The 21,314-nt window shown below is 39.7% G+C and overlaps 2 protein-coding genes across 3 annotated transcripts; one reads left to right on the plus strand and one right to left on the minus strand.

The window, feature by feature from the left end:
• Positions 1 to 2,728: 2,728 nt before the first annotated feature.
• LOC116314253 (phosphatidylcholine transfer protein) lies at positions 2,729 to 7,272 on the minus strand. 2 transcript variants are annotated; one of them, XM_031732222.2, is made up of 6 exons: positions 7,097 to 7,271; positions 5,982 to 6,099; positions 5,035 to 5,114; positions 4,760 to 4,931; positions 4,166 to 4,233; positions 2,729 to 3,542 (listed from the first exon to the last, which is right to left on the minus strand). In XM_031732222.2, the coding sequence occupies exons 1-6, from the start codon at positions 7,223 to 7,225 to the stop codon at positions 3,468 to 3,470; spliced, it is 642 nt and encodes a 213-aa protein (XP_031588082.1). In that variant the 5' UTR covers positions 7,226 to 7,271; the 3' UTR covers positions 2,729 to 3,467. The 2 variants fall into 2 exon arrangements, with proteins under 2 accessions (XP_031588082.1, XP_031588083.1); XM_031732223.2 differs by lacking the exon at positions 4,166 to 4,233 and having other exon boundaries at positions 7,097 to 7,272.
• A 979-nt stretch (positions 7,273 to 8,251) lies between these two features.
• On the plus strand, positions 8,252 to 11,456 carry tmem100a (transmembrane protein 100a). The gene is made up of 2 exons (XM_031732275.2): positions 8,252 to 8,540; positions 10,221 to 11,456. The coding sequence occupies exon 2, from the start codon at positions 10,304 to 10,306 to the stop codon at positions 10,706 to 10,708; it is 405 nt and encodes a 134-aa protein (XP_031588135.1). The 5' UTR covers positions 8,252 to 8,540; positions 10,221 to 10,303; the 3' UTR covers positions 10,709 to 11,456.
• Positions 11,457 to 21,314: the final 9,858 nt, after the last annotated feature.

Raw genomic sequence — 21,314 nt, forward strand, 5'->3', positions numbered from 1 at the left:
CAGATGACACACCGGAGCTTGGAGCTGCTGACATGCCTGTTCCAGCTCAAGACACGAGACAGATACCTTTTGTTTGTTTGTTTGTTTAAATTTCCTGTCACTCCACACACCACTGTGCTATCTGTGACAAGCAATCTAGGGAGGCCCGACCCCAAGACTCACAAAACTCCAAGCGTCCCTCTACTAGACACCGCCGGACACCTCCAAAGATCCCAATGGACAGCCTGACAGGTTCAGAGGCTTCTGTGCACGTTTGTAGGAATGGGCCGCTAATATTTCTACATTATATAGTCAGCTGTGGCCTGGCTAATGTTTCACACTCATCAAAGCATTTCTGGCTTATCAAACAGCTGCAGCAGCCACATAAACGACAGTCAGACACAAACCTTCTAAGGACCCGAGCGTCTGCTTCCAGGATCCACTTGTTGTGGAGAAAACTTCCTCACAGGATGAGAAACGAGAAAAGCCATAGCTCTGCTCACATTCCCTATCACAGTACCGTTAGCATAATTCCCAGAACAGAAACAAAATGTTTTGTTAATTTATTTTTATACCAGAAACATCTGGTTTAAACTTTGACCACAATCACCAACGTGTTTCTAAGCTCTGAAGCCTGTTCAGCTCATATCTGCTGTATCATTACATGCATGTGCATTACAGTTTATAAAAAAGAATAAAACATGTTGCTGTATTTGGATTCGATAGTTGCGTTTATGCAGTTTTGATGTTATTTTCTTGATTCAAACCAGCGTTAAAGGCTAAATGTTTCCTTTAAACGGTGTTTTGGGTTTTTTGTTTCTTTGTTGTTGTAAAACTTCTGTTTGACACCTAAACTCACTTCAAGCTAAGCTACATATACACTTTACATATTAAGTCGTATTAGAGAGTCAGTCTGTTAGCAGCACACACCTGTTAGACATCTTAAATTAGGGACAGACTAAAGCTAAAACCCAGCTGTTTTTAACACCTTTCTGTTAGCTGTATTAGCCGTCCTATTAGGCTTTGACACACAGTGTAGTTTCCTGTTTAAGTTTTACTTCTGTAACTGTTGTTAAATATAGAAAAGGGGAGAAAAAAAACTCACCAGGGGCTGCTGAGATGGCACAATCGGAGGCTTCGCAGTGAAGAGTCGGACAAGATTTTTTTTTTTTTTTTAAGGAACAGCTAGCACGCTTCTGAGACATAAATTCATATTCAATCCAGTTATGAGGCATTTAATTACTTTACATCATCAATTAATTGATGAAAGTGCCGCTGGTGAACCGGATATAGCCTACTTTTCCTTTTTTTATTCACAATCAGCAGCAGGGCCTCCATCTGGTCAGGAAACCTGTGCGCATGCGTGTGATAATAACGGTAGCTGTTATTGTGAAGTTCATTTTTAGGGGAAAATGTATGTTGTTGGTTGATATTTTTAGTTTTAGGAACAACTTTGACCTTCCTAGTGCATTCAATCCCAACTGTTTATAACCACACGATTAAAATAAATAAATAAATGACAATTAATCTAGACGTGGATTAAAGCACACAGCCTTAATCTTAGTGAAATGAAGAGTCGGTCCATATTTGCTGGCTGTGTGCTTTGAGCATAACACGGTGAAAGTCTTCAAGCACTCACATTTGACAGAACAACATCGCTGTTTTTCGTTACACACCACTGCTGTGGTTTAGTCTGCAGACATAAATGGTTTTTAAATGCCTCAGGTAAATACTGTGGCACTGTTGATATGAATGATCAGTGAATGCGCCGCCTGTAAAATGTTTAAAGTATCAAGTGCGTCATTAGCTGTGGAAGGTTCTGCGTCCTCACATATTCATGCAGGAACAGACTCTGGCTCTCCCCACGGGGAGGATCCCGGCAGATGACCGTCCTTCCTTTGGCCTCCTGTTTCTTCCTGTTAAAAGGGAGTTTTTCCTTTCCACTGTCTGAGCACGTGTTCATAGGGAATCATCTGATTGTTTGGGTTTTCTCTGTATTATTGTAGAGTTTTTATCTTACAAAGTTAAATGAGCTGAGGGCCACTGCAAGCACTGTCATCTCATTGGAGGGACACTTTAGTGTTCAACTAGTCCAAAAACAAACAAACAAGAAAACACCCACAAATATTTCTGCAAATGTCGTGTTTTGTTTGTTGGTTTTTAAAATTTCAAATATTTTATAACAAGACAAAACTGCAAAGGTGAGGGCAATTATTTTTTCATTGAACTACCAAATAAACACATTGGTCCTCTCTTTCTGGACACACACGTGGCAGCACTGCTGCTATTATTTTGTTCATATTTAACAAAATAAAAACGTAGACATAAGTGTACACATCAGCGTTTGACTCTCTCACTGAGCTAACACAGCCAGTCCCTCAGCATGACTCTGCTCTCTGCTCATGTTGCCTTCATTTTAACTCATTCTTAGAACTTAACACTGCACTCAACAACAAACAAATCCTCACTAACAAAAAAGAAACTTCCAGGTCAAATTATATTATATAGTAACGGTCACGTGGGCCGCGAGTTTGACACACTGTAAAGCACCTTGAGGTGACTGTTATTGTGATTTGACACAATATAAATAAAACTGAATTGAAACTGAATTAAAATTATGGTACACTGAATTTTACCTTTAAGAAATTTGAAAGTACCCACCATTTTTAACAAAAGCACAGGATTTTTGTTCATTTAACAAACACAAGTGTACAGGTCAGTGTGTGTGGAAAAACTCAACAATTTCAGCTATAGTTTAAAATTAAAGTTTAATTATATCAATAAAAGCAATATTACACAGTAATAGGCTTTTTATGACCAGATAAAACCACATTCACCTGTATCAACAGGAAACATAGCCTGAATTTATACAATATCTGAGATTATATTGTATCTTTGACTAAAACTCCCGAAACCTTTAAAAGGTACTTTCATTTTCACTTCATCGGAAACAAAAAGAGATTATCTAAACTACATGCAGTGGATCGAAAATGAACAGATTCCAGTGTTTTCAAACCTTCAGTAAATCTACATACATAATCCATCTGTCACATTTACAGTAAATGACTTTATAGAAACAGAGTCGTAACATTTTATACAAGATTTCACTACACAGGCCCAAAAGGAATAATCTATAACTTCTGTATAAACATTTAATTAAAAAAAATATCCCATGGCATCCCATTAATCCTGATTGGAATTTACATAGATTGCACAAACAAAACAACACAGTATTAATCAATACAGCACAAAGGACTTGAATTGATTCCCTGCAGTTATTTAATCAGAGTGGCCGGCCATGCACGTCATGCCTGAGTCAACAGCATGCTAGAAAAAAACAAGTAGCAGCCCACACAAAGCCACATTCATCCCGTAAACGCAATTTCAGTGTAATTATACAATTTTAAAAATGCTTCCCAGAACTAAAGAGACAGAAAGAAAAATCAACCAAAGCTCTTGACCAGAAGCCACTTTCCCATCAGGTGCCCTCATTTCTTCTGGCAGTAGTTTTTGTAGTTACTGCAGGCCTTCTGCATGTCCGTTAAGAAACCTGGAACCCCTTTCTGTTTTGAAAAAACACACACAAAGAGCATCTCTATCAGCGAGCGTCATTCACACATGTGCCAAGAAGACCCACCTAGGAGTGGCAAGCATTGACGTCAGCCCGCAACACATCTGCGAACCATAATGATGGGAAAGCATGAAGGCAGGCAGAGGGACGGCGCTCTCGCGGGCCTGCGAGTGAACTCTTTAACGCTCTCATCACAGATCCGTTTAAGCGGGTCAACTATGAACACGTGTGCATTTCAGGGGTTGTGAGGCGCTGGTGCAAACTGACGCCTTAAACACTTCAAGACTTTGAACGCTCCTTTAAACAAGAGCTAATAAATCAGAACGCGTTTCAAATGATGAAGAGTGATGCACAGATGTTTTGGTGTATGTTAACCACACAGAGCACAGAAGAGGAAGACGTTTCTGTTGAGGATGTAGTCTTACATTCATGTGCCAGCCTCTTATAAAAGATGTAGATTTACCCCAGTGAGGATTATGTTTTGCAGTTCACCCATCTGTAACTGTTCAGTGCTCTTCAGGTTTAATGGGCAATCATCTAGTTTAGAGTTTTTCATGCAAAGTTCTAAATGTGTTTGTTTCCATGCACTGCAGTAAGCTGGCACAACAGACTCACCTTCGCTGCCCAGTTCACCAGCCAGGTGGGAATATTTCCGCCAGGATTGTCAAAGTAATTCATGAAAACTGAAACACAAGCAGGCGGTTCAATCTTTATACAATTTCTGCACCAAGCCTTCCATTCTGAAAAGTGAAGCTAATGCAGCACGTTTTAAAACCTGCATTCTTTCTAGTGGCCAGCAGGGGGCGACTGTCCTTGTTCAAAAAGGGAATAATTACATAGAAATCTATGAGAAAATGAGCCTACTTCTCAGTTGATTTGTAACTTCAGTACACACTTTTCAGATGTGTTTATAAATTCAATCACTCATTTAAAGATTTATTTAATAACTTATTATGTTCATCTAGTAAATTATGGACCTATTTACAGTAAAACTGAGGATAAAGCAGAGCATTCTTTAGCCACCGACGAATCTATGAGCATATGTTATTCCGTTTCAGTGAACGGTTCAAATGATGGGCCATTTGTTTAATTTAAACTGCAAATGTATTCACATAAACCTGGAATCTTTGTTTCTTTAAAAAAAAAACATTCATTTACATGAACATAATTATATAATTGCAATTTTTTAAAGTTATATTATTATGTTACGTTTAGTTCCACCAGCTCCGTCACTCTCCAGGGAAACGCTCTGCTTATAGTCTTTGACCCGCAGCACGCCGCTCTTTTCTGGACACGGCGTCTCCGGGGAGCTTTTGGCAAGGATCACCCAGATCTTCCTGCCGTCCACATCCAGGTCTTTCCGCTCCCTCACATAAACATACTTAGGTTTAAGCTGTTAGGGAACATGACACGCTGAGAAAAGCATTCACAGCCTTTTCCAAATCTATGAGAACCGAACGTATTAGTGCAGATCAGAAGGATACGTCTCTGTTTGACAGCGGGAACGGGTATTTCACTTCCCAGTAGATGGCTGACTGTCCATCAAAGTCCTTCTCATATAGCTCTGAATAAGAAAAATGACACAATCATTGAATGAGCTACAGAAGCACATAAATATCAGCTGGAATACATGATATACTTGGAAAAGAGAAGAACAACCCCCCCAACTATACTGTACATTACATTTTAATGTCTTATGAGGAAAAAATGGCCAAGGAAATGAATATTTACACTTGAAATACTGCAATAACCACTTCATCTTTACAGAAAACTACTTGCAACACTAGCAGGTTGTATTTGTACAAGTTGTGGTTTGCGTACCGCACAAGACAGACTGCATGGAAGAGAAAGGGCGCTTCAAGAGCGCTTTACATTCAATCAAAGGACAATAAAGAAAATCGTTGGGTTTTATTTTTTCCTTCACTTTAATATTTTTCACTATACTAGAACAATTTGCATCTGTTTAAGACACTACAGCTAATATACTACAGATTTACCTTTAAAGTTTTCCTGCTGACTGATCATTATCTTTAGTTTATTCCCCACTTCTTTTACTCTTATGTAATCTTGGTTTATATTAACACATCCAAAATCAGGAAACTAGTTGCCAGTTGGTTGTAAAGTGGCATTATGGGTAATGTATGCCCCTCTGATATCTGGATATTTTTAAGGAGAGACACTGAGAAGCTATCACCACAGAAAACACAGAAAATGCTACTGAAATGAGCAGCTTTCAGCTAAAAGACTACAGCTACACCATGTTACCTGCTGGGTACTGTAGATGTGCATGAAAACAGGGATGAAAGAAAAGTGAAACTGTTATTTTAAAGCATTAATGAAGACTAAAAGATCTGAGAAGACACAGAGATGAAGGAAAGACAGTAAATGGTGCGAACCCTGCCTTCCTGGGCTGTTTCTGTTTTTTTTTTACCTTTCACATATCCATCCCAATCTTTTCGATACGTCAAGTCCATGTAGACATCTGCACACAGCTCTGGAGTGCAGGTGGTGAGCACACCATAGACTTTGTACTCATAAAGTCCAGTTTCCTGCAAACAGCACATGAAAGTTCTCTCTTCCAACTGCAGGCCACATGATGCCACACCCACACTATGCAACTAAACCCTGACCACACCACTCTGATTAGTGCCAGTCTACATTTCTCACGCCCAGCGAGGAAGTGTGTTGGCCAAGATTCAAATGTTTGGTTTTTTTCCTTTTAACACTGGATTTTCAGTGTTTTATGCAAGAAAACTAAAGCAGTACTTAGAATCAGAAATAGATTAGGTACATTTATGTCTTCCAAGAGTAAAAGTCATACCAAATTCCATTCTCTATAACGTGTGCAAATATGAATGAGGCTGAAGTGATTTATTTTAGATTTAAGACAGTTTTAAAAGCTTACATTTTTTCTGTGAAAGTTTGTTTTTAAAGAAAAATTGTCCAAAGAATCATTTCACTTATATCACTCCGCATGTTTTAAAGTAAACAGATGTGACAATTCACACATAACCTCGAAGAAACATTTTCTATAAGTGAGATTTTAAACTTTAATTCATTGTTATTTACATTAGGCTTCCACTGACAATCTTGTTTTAAATATACCAAAAAGCCCAACCTAGATGTGTCAGGCATGTGCCGAATTGAATGGTGGATCATTGTAGTTGCAAGAATGTCTTAAATGAGGTTAGTCAGGGTGTCTGTTTACGCCCCGAGGCAAGGCAACTATAAATCGACGTCTATCCGAGTGGAGTTTGGTTGGACAAGTACAGCAAGTTTCTGAGTGGAGAAAAACATACTCCCGCTCAGCTTCCGGCTTCTTCCCCATGCTAGCCGCTGCTGTTTATCTTTGCTGCTAATAAATTAAACTAAACTTATACTCAACTTGACAACAGCTGAACGTTTTGACAGAGAAAAGGTGGAAACATAAAACAGCGACAGTTCAGGCTCTGCAGCGGTCACCACATTCATTCAAACTGGCTCACCGAGTCAGCCACGGTCGCTTTTCCTGCAGCAGAAGCAGCAGTTTAACTGGAGATTTCCTACCTTGTCATAGAGCCGGTAGATTTTCACTCCCATCGTCTCCACGAACAGCTCCCATCCTCCCTCCAGCTGCGGCTCGTCCAGCTCCTTCCACGCACTCTGGAACTCCTCATCCGTAAACCACAGCGACATGATGGACTCTCACTGTGGCACACCGGCCAGCCCGCAGCCAAGCACAATACTTCCGCTCCCGGCCTTCAAAATAAAACACGCAGTGTAAAGAGCTGCATTTCTGAGATAGGACGTACAGGATGTTTGGACATCACGCTTCTGTACAGATTTGACCACTCCACACTTGTATTCAGAATTATATTTAATTAAGCTGCCAAATTAACGTGAATGATAGCAATTTAAAAGAAATCTATAGATGCTGCTATTATTATGAATTTTCTAGTAATTCATAATAATACCAGCTTTCAGTTTAATTCATAAATCATAGCAACAGTCTCAAGGTGCTTTATATTTATGCTAGAGACCCCACGATAATACAGAGAAAATCTCAAGAATCAAACAATCCCCTATAAGCACTTTGTGACAGTGGGAAGGAAAAACTCCCTTTTAACAGGAAGAAACCTCCAGCAGAACCAGGCCCAGATTCTGACAGTTTGATACTAGTTTCAGGACAAACACTAATCATTTGCCATAATAAGGATTTTTTTTTTCTTAAATTGGCTAATATATAAAAATTAGTGTGAGTCTGTTTAAGAAAAAAAAAGGCTAAAGGGCTAGATTGGATAAGAAGAAGAAAGGCCTGGACCCAGGTACGAAGCAAAGAGGTAGAAAATGGATGGATGAAGAAAACTGCAACAACTGTTGGATAAATACTGTGGAGTGAAAAGCTCAGTATATAAATCTATAAAGAAGTGAGGTACTGTTTATTGCAGGGTGTTAGAACATTTACTCCGCAGGCCACATACAGCCCAACCTGATGTTATCAGTGAACAGTCATAATGATAAAAGATTATGAAGTGATATGCCATTATTTCTCTTTCATTCATTTACATCGTTTACACAGTATGCCCTTTATCAGCTGATAAACTAAAGGCGTAACAAAACAAACAAAGCAAACCTTCGGACTTCAAAATAAGGGCAGGCATTCAACGTCAACGCGTTTTATTTTGAAACACAGCGCCGGATTCACCAGTTTTCCCCGATGGTTTCCAGCTTCGCTCTGCAGTCAGAGGCGCAAGAAACAGTCCCGCTAGAATGAGGATGGCAGTGCGGCTGGCAGCTGCTAACCTGAGGACTCTACGGTGCGACAGTTCTCATGAATGGGAGTCAGATTCCAGCCCGGAGAGTCCGCTGTGAGCTTCAACACTGAGCGAGAACAAACAACATTCACTTTTAATTAGATTAGTCTGGTTAAATAATTCATCAGCTCATAGACAAGTCTCACTGCAGCAGAGGGACACTTTGCAAACTTTACCACATGGAAAACGGCTCTGAGGTAACGAAGCTTTCTTCTTTATTTCCCACCTAAAACAGGCGATCTGCACTAAATTTACTACACATTAAAAACATATATCGTTACCAGCTGAAGCCAGGCTCTGTGTCGTTGCTGCTTGTTGCTGTAGCTGAACTGGAGGTGTTGGTTATTTGCTAAAATTTTATAGATTTACCTTTAACTTTATAAATCCTCATTTTTTGTTACCCCAATAAACAAACTTTCATGTTTACCACAAAGAAAGCCTGCAAGAGTTAGTTTGGAGAGTTCCCCACTCTTCACATTTTCTTGTTGTTTGAAAGTCCTGTGGCTTCACAGCTTGCAGCTTTCCCCCCTCCAGTATCCCCCTTTCTTTAAATGGTCCAGAGCCACAAACTACACTTAATTTCTTCAGTCTGTCCCGATGCTGGTCATTATCATTGCAGCTGTGTATGAATAATAGTTTAGTCAATTTACAGGAACTTTGTGTAATGCTGAACTTAAAGGGTTAGGGTTTGACATTTATATGATTTATGTCCTCTAATTTTTTTTAACTTTTAAGAGAAGACGACTCAAATCAAGAAAATATTTAATTACAAAAATATTAAAAAAGATTAATAAATAAGAGCGGGGGGGACATACTGGTTACAGTTACACTGCTTCTACCATGAGCAAATCATTTACAGTTATTCAAATTTATTTATCTATTATATAAAACAAATATTAAAAGCTTCTGTTTGGGGGGAAAAATACATTTCTTGACTTGAAGTAACAGAAATCCACAGATCTGTGCTCTCTTTTCTGCTTGTTTTGTTTCACTGTTTGTGGACAGTAAAGATTTTGACATGTGCGCTGATGTACACAGAAGTTTCTTCTTCATTTATGCGGTGACCCCGCTCTAAGGACTTTTAGATACTAAAATCCATACAGTGTGAGACACCAGATACCAGCAGATACCAAACGCAGCGTCTAAATTTAATGCTGGACATTAAATGGCTTTCTTCATCTTGATAAAGTTGTTTTCCTGGAGGAAAACAGGGACGGTGATGAGATTTTATTATCTTGTGTTTTTCAGTGTCATTACACAGTTAAACCAAAGGGTCTCCACCCTGTTGGGAAGTAGTTCTGGTGGTAAAATGGTGCTGCTTCTCTATTATTTTGAAATAGTGAGCCTCAAAGTATTGGATGCAGAAGACACAACCCTGGCTGTAGGTGTAGCACTGACCCCTGGGTGAGGAAATTCTGCTCATGTTTAGAAACTTGATTAAATAATTTCAGTTTCAAACATCTGGACTGATAAAGTCCAAGCAAGTCTTTTCTACCCACTTACTGTGACTCAGCTTTCCATGCAGCCGGCGTGTGTGTGGAGGGGGGTGAGGGCTTGTGAAGATGTTTGTGATTTCGAAGCTCCTTGCATTTCACAGAGCAGTTTGTAATGTCATATCCTGCGCTCTCCAGGGAATGTCTCAGCTCGTGCTGGGCCGAGTGGTCCGGCGTCATTCTCCTCTGACTGGGTCAGGAGGAGGCGGCTGGGATTGTGCAAAGAGGTTACATGGGTTTATTAAAGCAGCATGTGGTCAGGAGGGGGGGGTGGGGGTTGTGAAATGTGTTGAATTATAATAAAAAGCATCTGCCAGAGTTTCTTTTGCTGTTTACAGTGTTGAGCAACACGTTTGAGCACTTTCACTGCTTCTTTCTCCACAGACTGGGAGATCCTGATCACAGGGAAAAGATCAATAACGAGGAACCATCTGTGGTCTGTTAACAGAAGACTGCTGGATCCTGAAATGCCAGAAGACGCTAGCAAGGAGGCCATGAGAACACCAGTGACACCAGAGAAGGCCAACAACGCCGAGCGCCCTGCTGTCGCCATGACAGCCCTAAACATCCCCCTAGTTAATGAAGTGCAGCTGACCGCAGCCACCGGCGGGGCAGAGCTCTCCTGCTATCGCTGCACGATCCCGTTTGGCGTGGTAGTGCTCATTGCAGGCATCGTGGTCACTGCGGTCGCTTACAGCTTTAATTCGCACGGCTCCACCATCTCCTATTTTGGCCTGGTGCTCCTCTCTGCAGGACTCTTGCTTTTAGCGTCCAGTGCCATCTGTTGGAAGGTGCGGCTGGAGAGGAAGAAGGAGAGGCGGCGGGAGAGCCAAACGGCCTTGGTTGCAAACCAGAGGAGCATTTTCACTTGAAGCGGCGGTTTAAACAACGCAGCTCCAGGTTTTCTGAGTCTGAAAAGGCCTGATCTCGACACGGTTTGATGAAGAACCAGCTGAAGGCAGATGTTGTCCAGAATGTTTCTTCAGTTTCCGACCTGTAAAAGCTCCGACTCTCAAGGCTCAGAATTCAAAGCTTTGCAGACATTGTGAGGGATTTATTTGTCAAACAGACGTGGAGCATCTGGCGAGCTGGGAACGCAGCCAGAAGGAATGTATCACAATTAAGATGAATTACCACTGTGCGGAGTGGCGTAGAGGAAGTCTCCCATTAATCGGCTGTTGGATGTGCCGCCTTTGATTGCAGCGGGAAGGACTGTGGTTTGAAAAAGTCCAGAACAATGACTCTCGCCTCATTTGCTCGGCTTCAGCTTGCAAATATCTGTTTAGAAAGTCTCATCTTGCAGGAAATGGGGACAAACGACCTGCTTTTGAAGTGTGGTACGTTATAATGGCTGAGAAGGACTATTAAACTTTGAATATGCATCCTCTTAAAGCACTTTGATCCTACATATTCATCATATTATGTAATACATTTCTTAAAAAAACAGTGCAAAGATACATCCACATTTTATGTAGCAATACTTAATGTGGACCACTACATTTTTATTGTGTATAGCTCATATTGTGTAAAATTAAACTAGCAGCTTTGTTTTAGCGTAATCATTTGCATGTATTCATTGTTATCACATGATCATCATGTTTAATAAAATCATTTTATCAAGCATGTTGTTAGTGTCGCAACTGGACAGAATGAATTTTGTTTTGTCTTGTTTTGTTATATGTATTGAAAGGACAGACTGTATATAAAAGATGGGTGTAGCCATGTCACCCATTGGTTTGACATTTGAAGAGCTAACGTAAGTGTTTTAGCTACGATGTTGGGTTTGTGGAGCCATGAGTGACCGTATTTAGACCAAAGCGAGGAGTGCAGCACTAGCACAAATGGTTAGCTAGCTGCATTTAAAAATTCTGACTGCATCACACATACAGACACACCTGCTAAATAAAAGATTAATAAAATACTAGAATTTCACCAAGTAAAACTGGACCACAGACTTCTTGTCTAGTTCAGTGACTCAAATTAGCAGAGGAAACACTTAGCAGACAGCTAGGCTATTAGCCGAAGCACCTACATTCAAGCAAGTAAAAAATAAATAAACCACCCACCATAAAGTTTTTATAAAGAGAGAAATCATCCACAAAGCCCCCAAAATGTCCCCAAAATGCTGCGGTTTTGTTTTTTGGGGGTTTTTTTTGTCACTCGCTTCGTTTTTTAGCCCCAAAGACTGTAGCCACTTTAGCTTAGCAGAAAAATGAGAACTATTGTGAAACTGCTGGCCTGTGTGTGTCCAGATTGTCACCAAGTCTTCTAAAACCCACTGAGTGACATTTAATTAAATATAATACGTAAAGCTTATTTTTATTTGCTCAGATCACCAGGGTTTTGGTAACGTGTGTGCATGGATCAAACACTTAGCAAAGTGCTAATACAACATTAGCAATGTTGATTAGTGACACAAGGTTTTTGTCTACCTTTAGACACAGCAAGCTCAGCTTATTCCTCTATTTGTAGTTCTTCTAAAATTTTAACTACACACCCACTGTCACCCACTGTCACCTGGGGCATATTCAGTATACAAACAGTGTGGGTCTTTTTGCTACAGCTTGAATGACGTATATTAAAAATGGAGTAGCAACACTGTCTTATCCATCAAGCCATCGTGTGACCCCTCCACTTAACATTTTAACATCTTTGGACATGATGCAGAGAATTGATTTAATTGAATCAGCAACTAAACAAACTAGGAAACAGGTAAGGTCACTAATAACAGTATGTCCGTTTTCTCAGAGTTCTCTTTAATACTACACAAAATATGTTTCCACCACCAAAGGAACTGACCACTGCTGGACATAAAGATTCATACTGGAGGGACTTCACCTCCTAGGTAAATATATATATCTGTTAGTAGAGGCCTATTTTCCTAACCAAAAAACTGACTGCCAAAATCATAACACACAAGATGAGAGTGAAATCAGTAAATTATTAAAAATGCATTAAGACAGAGATAATCACTGAAACACATACCATGAATAAATATTCTAATTAAGATTATTTTAATGTTGGTATTAACAATGTGAGCAATAAGACAATTTTACTGTCAATATTCCCTGGTCACACGTACGCAGGGCAAAGTATGCTCCAGTTTGCTGTCGCCTTACACTCATAGAGCGGATTAGTCAGTGTGACTGTATCGTCAGGCTTGTTACATTCATAGGAAATGTGACTCTCAGAGGTTTGACGTCAGTGTTTGTATTTCTTAGAGACAGTTTATGAGTAGGAGAAGCGATGAGTTATTTTATTAACATTTAGTCATTGGCTTTCACTGCTGAGTTGAGGGAAATGTTTTGCCTCTCATGACGTACTTGGGTGTGCCTTCGAGTCTTCACACAAATATACAGCACATGTCTTCTGGTGACAAATCCAAAGCCAATGTATTCACATGAGAATCTAGATTTCATTCAAAACACAGTCATCACGGCCTGCCCCGTTAAAATATCAACAACAAAGCAGAGGCTACGTTTTGGTTTATGTCAAGGAAGTACTCATAACCTCTATGTAATTTAAATAAGAGGATGTAACTGTAAACGTCGGTCTCAATAAAAGTACTTTATATAGAAAACAGCGACTGATACTGTATAACTACATTACTTTTACTCACATATTTATATAAACGGAGGATTTTACTGTTGTAGTTCATTAAGGTGGAGTCATTCTTTTCCTATTTCACACTGGGCTACAACTAATAATCACAACTTTCATTATGGATGATTTTGATGATTACTGAATGCTCTGTAAACAATTGTACTTTGTAAAGATTTGTGGAAAAAAGAAGCTTGAACACTAATTTTAAATGGTATACAGCAAATCTTGTTAAATTCTAGTTCTTGTGTGTACTAAACTCTTGGATAGATTAATCTATGACAAAAATTTGGATTTTATAAACTCCAAAAAATTCTTAATTTGTAGTTAAATAAAAGTACAGTATTGTCCAATGGAGAGGAAATGAAAAGTAACTCAAAGCATAAAAATACTTGAGTAAAAGCTGCTTTGCTGTGCACTGCCACAAAATGTCAAAAACATGCAGACCAACCTAAATACTTGGTTCAGATATCAAGTTACAGATGCAAATAAAAACTTAACTTGAATATTTTGACATTTCTTCCTTTTTTTTATTAAAAAGATATTTTATATATTTCTATTCGTTAAATAAAATTGGTTTTAAGTTAATCAGCTTTGAAAATATGAGGAAATTTAGTTTTAGTTGTGTTACGTTTCGGTGGATTTACAGTTTACAGATTATCTGACATTACAAACTTGCAAATGTAAAAACAACATCAACTGACAAAGGATGATGATTTTGATGGAAGTTGCAGAAAGTTAATTATTCTGGCAAATTTAAAAATCACAGTCAGCCCTTACACCTAAACTCAAAGCAGTCTGCATCACTTTAGTAACAATGTAACACATAGTTTCTCTCTATTTGTTACTTTTTCCCCATCATCATCATCACTTTATGTGTCTAAATATTCGCTGTTTTTCTTCTGCTGGACGAATAATTGAATGTTTCAGGACATAAATTCTCTAAAGTAAAAGGAAGTTGAACGCTGTCGTCCGACCCCGTCAGGTTTAAAATAGCCTGGACATGGAAGTATATTTATAGGCAGCATTTGCGTTGCTATGCGTCCCCGTGACACCAGACACTACAACTAAATGGTTTCCTTGCGTCAGAGGAGAACCTACAACACACTTTTTCACTTTTGGGAGATCACCACCACACATGCAATCGGGTGAAGACTTGCACTTTATAGACTCCGAGATCAGATCAGTAACACGTTAATGAGACACATGACACGATGAGGCGTCTCCTCCTGCTTGTCAGGTTAGAGGAAGCCAGACTGAAGCTGGAAAAATGGGTGACTTGAGATGAAGTTTGACAGGTGCTCTCCCCCGGCGTCTTTAGCCTCGTTACACACTGCTGGCACCTCATGCAGGGACTGTGTGCGTCACTTTTTGTGCCTCGCATGGTTGTCATTTCAATCAGTGCCACGCTGCTGCGGGGTTAGTTTATCAATAAACCGAAAGAAGCCGGCGGCACATAGTTTAGCACAACAGCAATATGCTGAGTGAGAATTAAAACATACAAGTAAAAGGAATTCTTATTTTTACTTTTTAAAGAGTCATTCCCGGGATTTAAATTAGGAAGAAAAAAATTCAGACAGGAGGAAAGAAATAAGACTGAAGACACAAAAGAAAAATACAAAAGATAAAGCAACAAATTGGAAGGAAGGAAGAAAGGAAGGAAGGAAGGAAGGAAGGATAGGATTAACAGAAAAAACAGGAAAGAATTTCAAGAGTTCCAAAGGAGAACGGAAGCAAGAAAACGAGTGATGTAAAGAATTCAATTGGAAGGAAGGAATGAAGGAAGAAAGGGAGGGAGGGAGGGAGGAAGGAAGGAAAGAAGGTGATCAGAAGAGGAAGAATTAAGAGGTCAATCAAGTATGGAAGTAAAAAATAAAGAAAAGTGACTAGCAGGGAAAATGAAAAGGAAGACTTGTGGAACAAATGTGTTCTCCTTCAGCCTCTTTCAACAAAGGAGAACAAGCTGCAGTGTTAAATTCCAGACTTCAAAACAACTGACTGCACATTGTTGAAAAAATTAAACATAACGAGCTCAGCATTACAGGCATCCTGCTCCTTCCTGCTGCCTCTAATGAAACAGCTGTGCAGCCCGAGCGTGAACTGGCTAGGACAGACCTGACCCGACAGCTCTCCGACCAGCTGACCGGACTCAAGTGACATTCGCTCATTTTCAATAACAACCTGCGACGCAGAGAAATTACAAGAATTTCTTTTGTTTGACTTGGTTCAGGTTGCCCGATGAGGGTGAAACAAGCACAACACTGTTAATATCTGCTCCAAGAAAAGGCCAAAGTCAAGTTCTGTACTTGTCGGAGCAATTATAAGCAGTTTTTCAGGTGTGCGGAGATGGAGATCCACTGGAATCTTTTGTTCTGCCTATTTCTTCATCTTCCATCCCTGCAGCTCTCAGAGGTCCTGCACAGTGGTGCTTTGAGAGTAATGCTAACATCAGCATGCTAACACATAATTGCCATCTCAAATTGCATACTTTTCCATACTTACACTAACTATTTTGAGTGTATAAGTGGGTTCACATTGAGTACACGACAAGTGCAGTGATGATGTACCATAGATTATATAAAAGACGGACATAGCTTCCAGGTCGGAAAAAATGAAGCCAATGTGGAAGTGCCTTAAACCGATGCGAAGGCCACCAGAAGGTGATAGCTGTAGTTGCAAAAACACTTCTGATCCTATAGAAGTCTAAGGGAAGGTGGCTGTCTTGCTTGACCCTGTAAACACTTTGCTGCTGAGTTTATGGGCTCAGTCAGTCAACTTCAAGTCTGTTTTGTAAATCTTGACCATTCTGTGTATCAAAATGAAAGATCATATGTAATATGAAACTGCATGCTCATTGGTCAACAGCTCCTCAGCCAATGACCATGCACTCTCACAGTCAGACCTGCCCCTTCTTCATCACGTCCAAGTTTGTGCAACCAAGATGGAGAACGATGCCGATGCTCATCTTAAAACTTCAAACAGGGACTAGAGAAACCAGTGGGTGACATCACAGCGGCTGTGCCCATCGTTAATACTGTTTGACTGATGTTTTCATAAAGGTCACAGAGGTGTGCACACTTCTTAAATGTTGGAGTTGCCAAACAACCTGCTTCTTAAAAGCAGTTTCGTGTTTCCAAGTCTGTCCATCTACTGGGTGTTGTGGATGGACTCTTCTGGGCTGAAGCTTTAACTGTTTTCTGTCTTCTTCCTGTATGCTGTTCATATGATGGTGATTGAAACCAAGCTATATCTTCCCTACAGTAATGTGTCCATATTAGCCAAACCACAGCTCTGTAACAGTAGCTCATTCATAGCTATCACACCTTCAGTAACTCTCCAAATGTTGCTGTTATTATTTTCTGTTGCTTTTACATCCAAAACTACTGCAATACTCTAGATATTGTTAAAGAAGTTATTCAGTTAGAACACGGCACATCGTCTTTATCAATATCAGTTAGCTAGCGAATGCGACCAACTTGCCTGAACCTCATAAATTCTCCTTTTCACGGATGCCTGGATGTTTGAACTTTATTGTTACACCTGAGAGAACAGCCACACTGTCATTTTATTGGAGCTGAAAGAATTTAGATGGTTTTTACTCTCTGTGGTGCCTCAGTGCGTGTTTGCATTTGGGAGCTGCAAATGGCTAATGTCTTACAGAACATTTCAGCCATTAGTGGATGGATGTTGCCAATGATAACTTGTTAGCTAGCTTCAGCAGCTTAAAGTACACATGCTGTGGTAATATTTGGTGTTATGCTAAAAAAAATCGTTCTCTTCACTGTCGAGGAATAAACACATGTGGAGAAAACCACTTGTTGGTGAAGCTGATCTGTGACTTCCCAGCTTCAACGCAAAGTTCACGTTGATCAGATCCAATGTAGTTAAACACACCGCGGTCAGATTTGTAACACCACTATGATGGTGCAAAGTTAAATAGCCTGAGCATAACCAGGTGCTAAATCCATTGTCTTTTCCCTAATTAAACATTGCAGATTTGAGCTTCAGGCAGACTTTTTAACTCTAGTTTAGAGAGCGTCTGTAAGAAACTCTGCACGACATGCTTTTCGTCAATCCTTTCATGTGCTGCCAGTGATTCTTGGAGTGTCTGAAGAGTTGGCTGCCCACAGTCCCGAAGGTGCTGCCGGATAGGTTCGCTCTCATTCTACCACATTATGGAGAAAAAGCTTTTCCTGACCATTTCCTCCAATTTTTACATTAAATCCCACTTCACCAGGACTCTTAGTGTCATTTCCAATAAAATCCAACCAAACGCAGCACTTTAACCTGTCTGCAACACCAGCCATCCGGAGACACGCTGTTCTGCGGCTCTGGATCTGTTTACATGGTTTTGGCTGATAGTTTTGGTTCTGTGTTAAAGTCATTGTTTTAGTTCCTGCATTCACCATCACTAACTCCACGACTTATCCTGCAAAAACAGAAAAGTTTGCAATGTGAACATAAAACAACATTTAGCAACTAAAGAGTGACGAATTATATGCCAAACATCGGTAATGAGCGTTACTGCGGAAAAAGGAAATAAAGACATTAAACTGATCTTTATCCGGTGGATAGAAACGCACCTCCAGTTGGTTGGTAATGTTTCCTCTTGTCACCTTTTTAATATATTAATAAAATAACATTTTGAAAAACTATGTGAACCTTGTGTACTCAAGGCCTAAAGATCCTAGAAACTGCAAGAAAGCTATATAACACACTTGATGACATTACGCAGCTTTAAATAACCAAATGTAAAGTTTGTTAAGAAGTTAAATGTCCTATGATGAAATCTTCCTGCTCTGCATCAAGAAAATAACAAAACTGACTCTTCTTTGCTCTCCTGAGCAACAGAAAGTACTGAGATGTACCTTGCAGAGTTCTTACGCATCCGCCTGCTTTTAAACTGCTGAGCCAGCAAATCAATTGCCAAAACACTTTCTTTAATACAGCTGCTTTTGTCCTCTGTTACTTTCTAACATCCTGCTTCTTTATACACTTTTTATTTGAACCCACAGTTGAAGGTACGTTTTCCTCGTGAGGAGCAGAGACGCACAATCGATCTGATTCATATGTGAAAGCGTCTCGTAAAGCATTTGATTTATGACTGCGCCGCATCTGAATCCTCTCTTGTGCAATGTTTGCGGTAAACAGCGAACGAGGACAAAAGTGAATGAACAAAAGCAAAGTCAACACCCTGCTCTCAAGCTCATCGTGCACCAAGAGTGATTGCATCCATATGGAAGGAGAAATTGTGACTGTTTGTTTGTCTCGAACTAGGTTAATCTTTCTTTTCTTTTCTTTTCTTTTCTTTTCTTTTCTTTTCTTTTCTTTTCTTTTTTACAGGCAGATTTTTGGCATTTCGTTAGGCTGAGCATACATGGCCATTATGTTTGTCTTTATTGTTTCTGATCAGCCCTGTCTACTTAACGAAGTTTAGAAATTAGAGTTTGTTATTCAGTGATTTCCTCCAACTTAAATCACTTATCAGCCTCTTAGATACATGTCTGATCAGAGGACATTAATCTTACATTAGCTGCATGATTGGACACATACTGTATAATGAGATTTAAAGAAAGCAAGAATAAGAAACAGTTAATTGCCAGAAGATAGTTTTTTTGTAATCCTGATGACAAAGGTCAACAAGGCCATTAAATGACCACAAAAACGTGAGACTCCTCATTAAATCTGAAGTTTGCTGCAGCAATTAACCTCTCGTTTCACAACAAGCCTCTCTAACGTGCGTCCAGCGTCTCGTGTCATTTTCACCTGTTGAACTTTGTAAATACTTACTGGTGAGACTGTGGCAGTACTGCACAGGTGCTACAGTATCTGTTGTCTGCACTGTCTGGAAGTTCTTCACTAACAAACATACGTGGTAACAGTATGTGCACGAGTAGCACATACTGTTAATTTGTTAACAAATTAACAACTTCACCTGTTGTGCAGCTGCTATGAAAAGGGAAATTAGTTCTAGGAGGCAGAGTTTTAGATTTTGCTCGCAGGACATTTTATCACACGTGTCTGAGTGGACTGATTCACTTTTGGAGCCAGACTCAAGTGGCCACTTCAGGAATCACGGTTTTTAGCACTCCTCTCTCTCATTGGCTTGATGCTCCCAGTTTGCTGCTTGGTTGTATGGAAATAAGATTTTTGATGCTGACTGAACAGTGTCCCCTTTACGTCAGCAGTTTCTATCAGATCTCCATGCCCGCCTCTCCCTAAACTATCCCACGTACCTCACAGCTCGGAAACCTCTCCTCTACAACACACTGCTGCTATGATTACAATGTAATGCAATCGCTGTGCTCTGAAAACGTTTAAAAAGTTCCGATAAAATGATCTTTTTTGTTAAAAAAACATTTAAATGAGCGTGCCTGCAGATCATTCTTTGATTAAAATCTGCATCTTTTTATCTTTTAGGTGTTTTGGCAAACGTAAATGGCCATTTCCCTCTTCTGTGAATGAAGTAAATAATTTGAATGGCTCGGGGAGGAAATGAGAAGGTGTGTCTGTCGTGCCCGCAGAGGTCATTTAACAAACACAGTGATGTCATGGGAAGTAGCTTCTTCACAGCACTCGGTTTCCTTTTCATGTGAACAGCTGAGCTGCTTTGTGCAGCTGAAACTTTCCTGCCTGGGCCTCATAAAGCTGATATACCCCCCACCCCCCACCCCATGCAACAACATGCAATATGCAACCTACACGTTTTACTTTGACTCTACTGAAAACATATTGATTGTGGAGCGGTGTTCATGTTCAGCTTTTGGATTATATTTACTCTGATGTCTGATAAAAGTATCACACGCAAACTCACATCTGTTTCCAACAAGCTGTAGTTCGAGCATGAAGCTCTATGTGCTTTTCTAGCTGAATTTAGACCTCACCCTGCACACAAATCAACTCTGTTTCTTTTTAGTTTTGTTAGATTTCACTTTGTGATTTTGAGTTTTGCATGTCAGCGTTTGTATCAAGCTGCCAGTTGGTTTCATCATGTGGTTGAAAAATGTGTTTCTGTTGTGTTGGTTGGATTAAAATTTGTTGCAGGCCAGGGTAACTCTGATTCGCTGATTTTTCGTTTGACATTGCCATTAGAGCAGATGTTTATGTTTTTTTTGAACGCTAAACCAACCTGTGAAACCATCGTGACATGCATCCCATCAGCCTCAGCTGTACATAGTACCAGGGACCGAGCAGTGAGGACACAGGTGTTTAATTCAATTTCATTTATTGACCACAAAATATGAAAAATAATTAACAAAGCCAAAAACTTAGACAGGCAGACCAATAAAAGAGGTCAACTCAATAAACGAAACTCAAACACACATAAGACAAACTAACCTGCTGAGATGACTGAAACAAAGAAAGATGTATTAATACAACAAAAAACAAAAGTTTGACTTTGCAGTGTTGATCAGTGTGCACTCTATATAAACACTGCAAGGTGTAATGGAAAAAAACTACTTTAATAAAGAAACTATACACTGGACAATTAGTAGAATATATTTAAAGTAGGGACTGCAAAGTGAAGTGAAGCAACTAGTGGTGAGGTGCTGATCTTACCATGTGTGGCTCGCCATCACAATAGTATTTAGTGTTAATAACAAATGTCATCAGGCGAATGCACTGAAGTATTGAAAGAGTCAAAGACCACCAGGTCATTTCAACTTGTATTAAAAACCGAATGGAACTGAACAGCACAGCGTTGCCTTGGAGTGTGGAAAATAATTAAAGCATGATCTGGTCCAGTGCAGGAAAAAGCTATCCAGTGTCACAGTGGTGATACCAAAGGGTGAAATCTGATGCTTAACAATCAACTAAAGTAACACTATAGGTATCGACTCCTAATAATCTCTTATTGTCTCTTAAGTATAAAACCAG

This window comes from Oreochromis aureus, linkage group 4 (assembly GCF_013358895.1).
Source record: "Oreochromis aureus strain Israel breed Guangdong linkage group 4, ZZ_aureus, whole genome shotgun sequence".
Classification (NCBI taxonomy): Eukaryota; Metazoa; Chordata; class Actinopteri; order Cichliformes; family Cichlidae; genus Oreochromis; species Oreochromis aureus.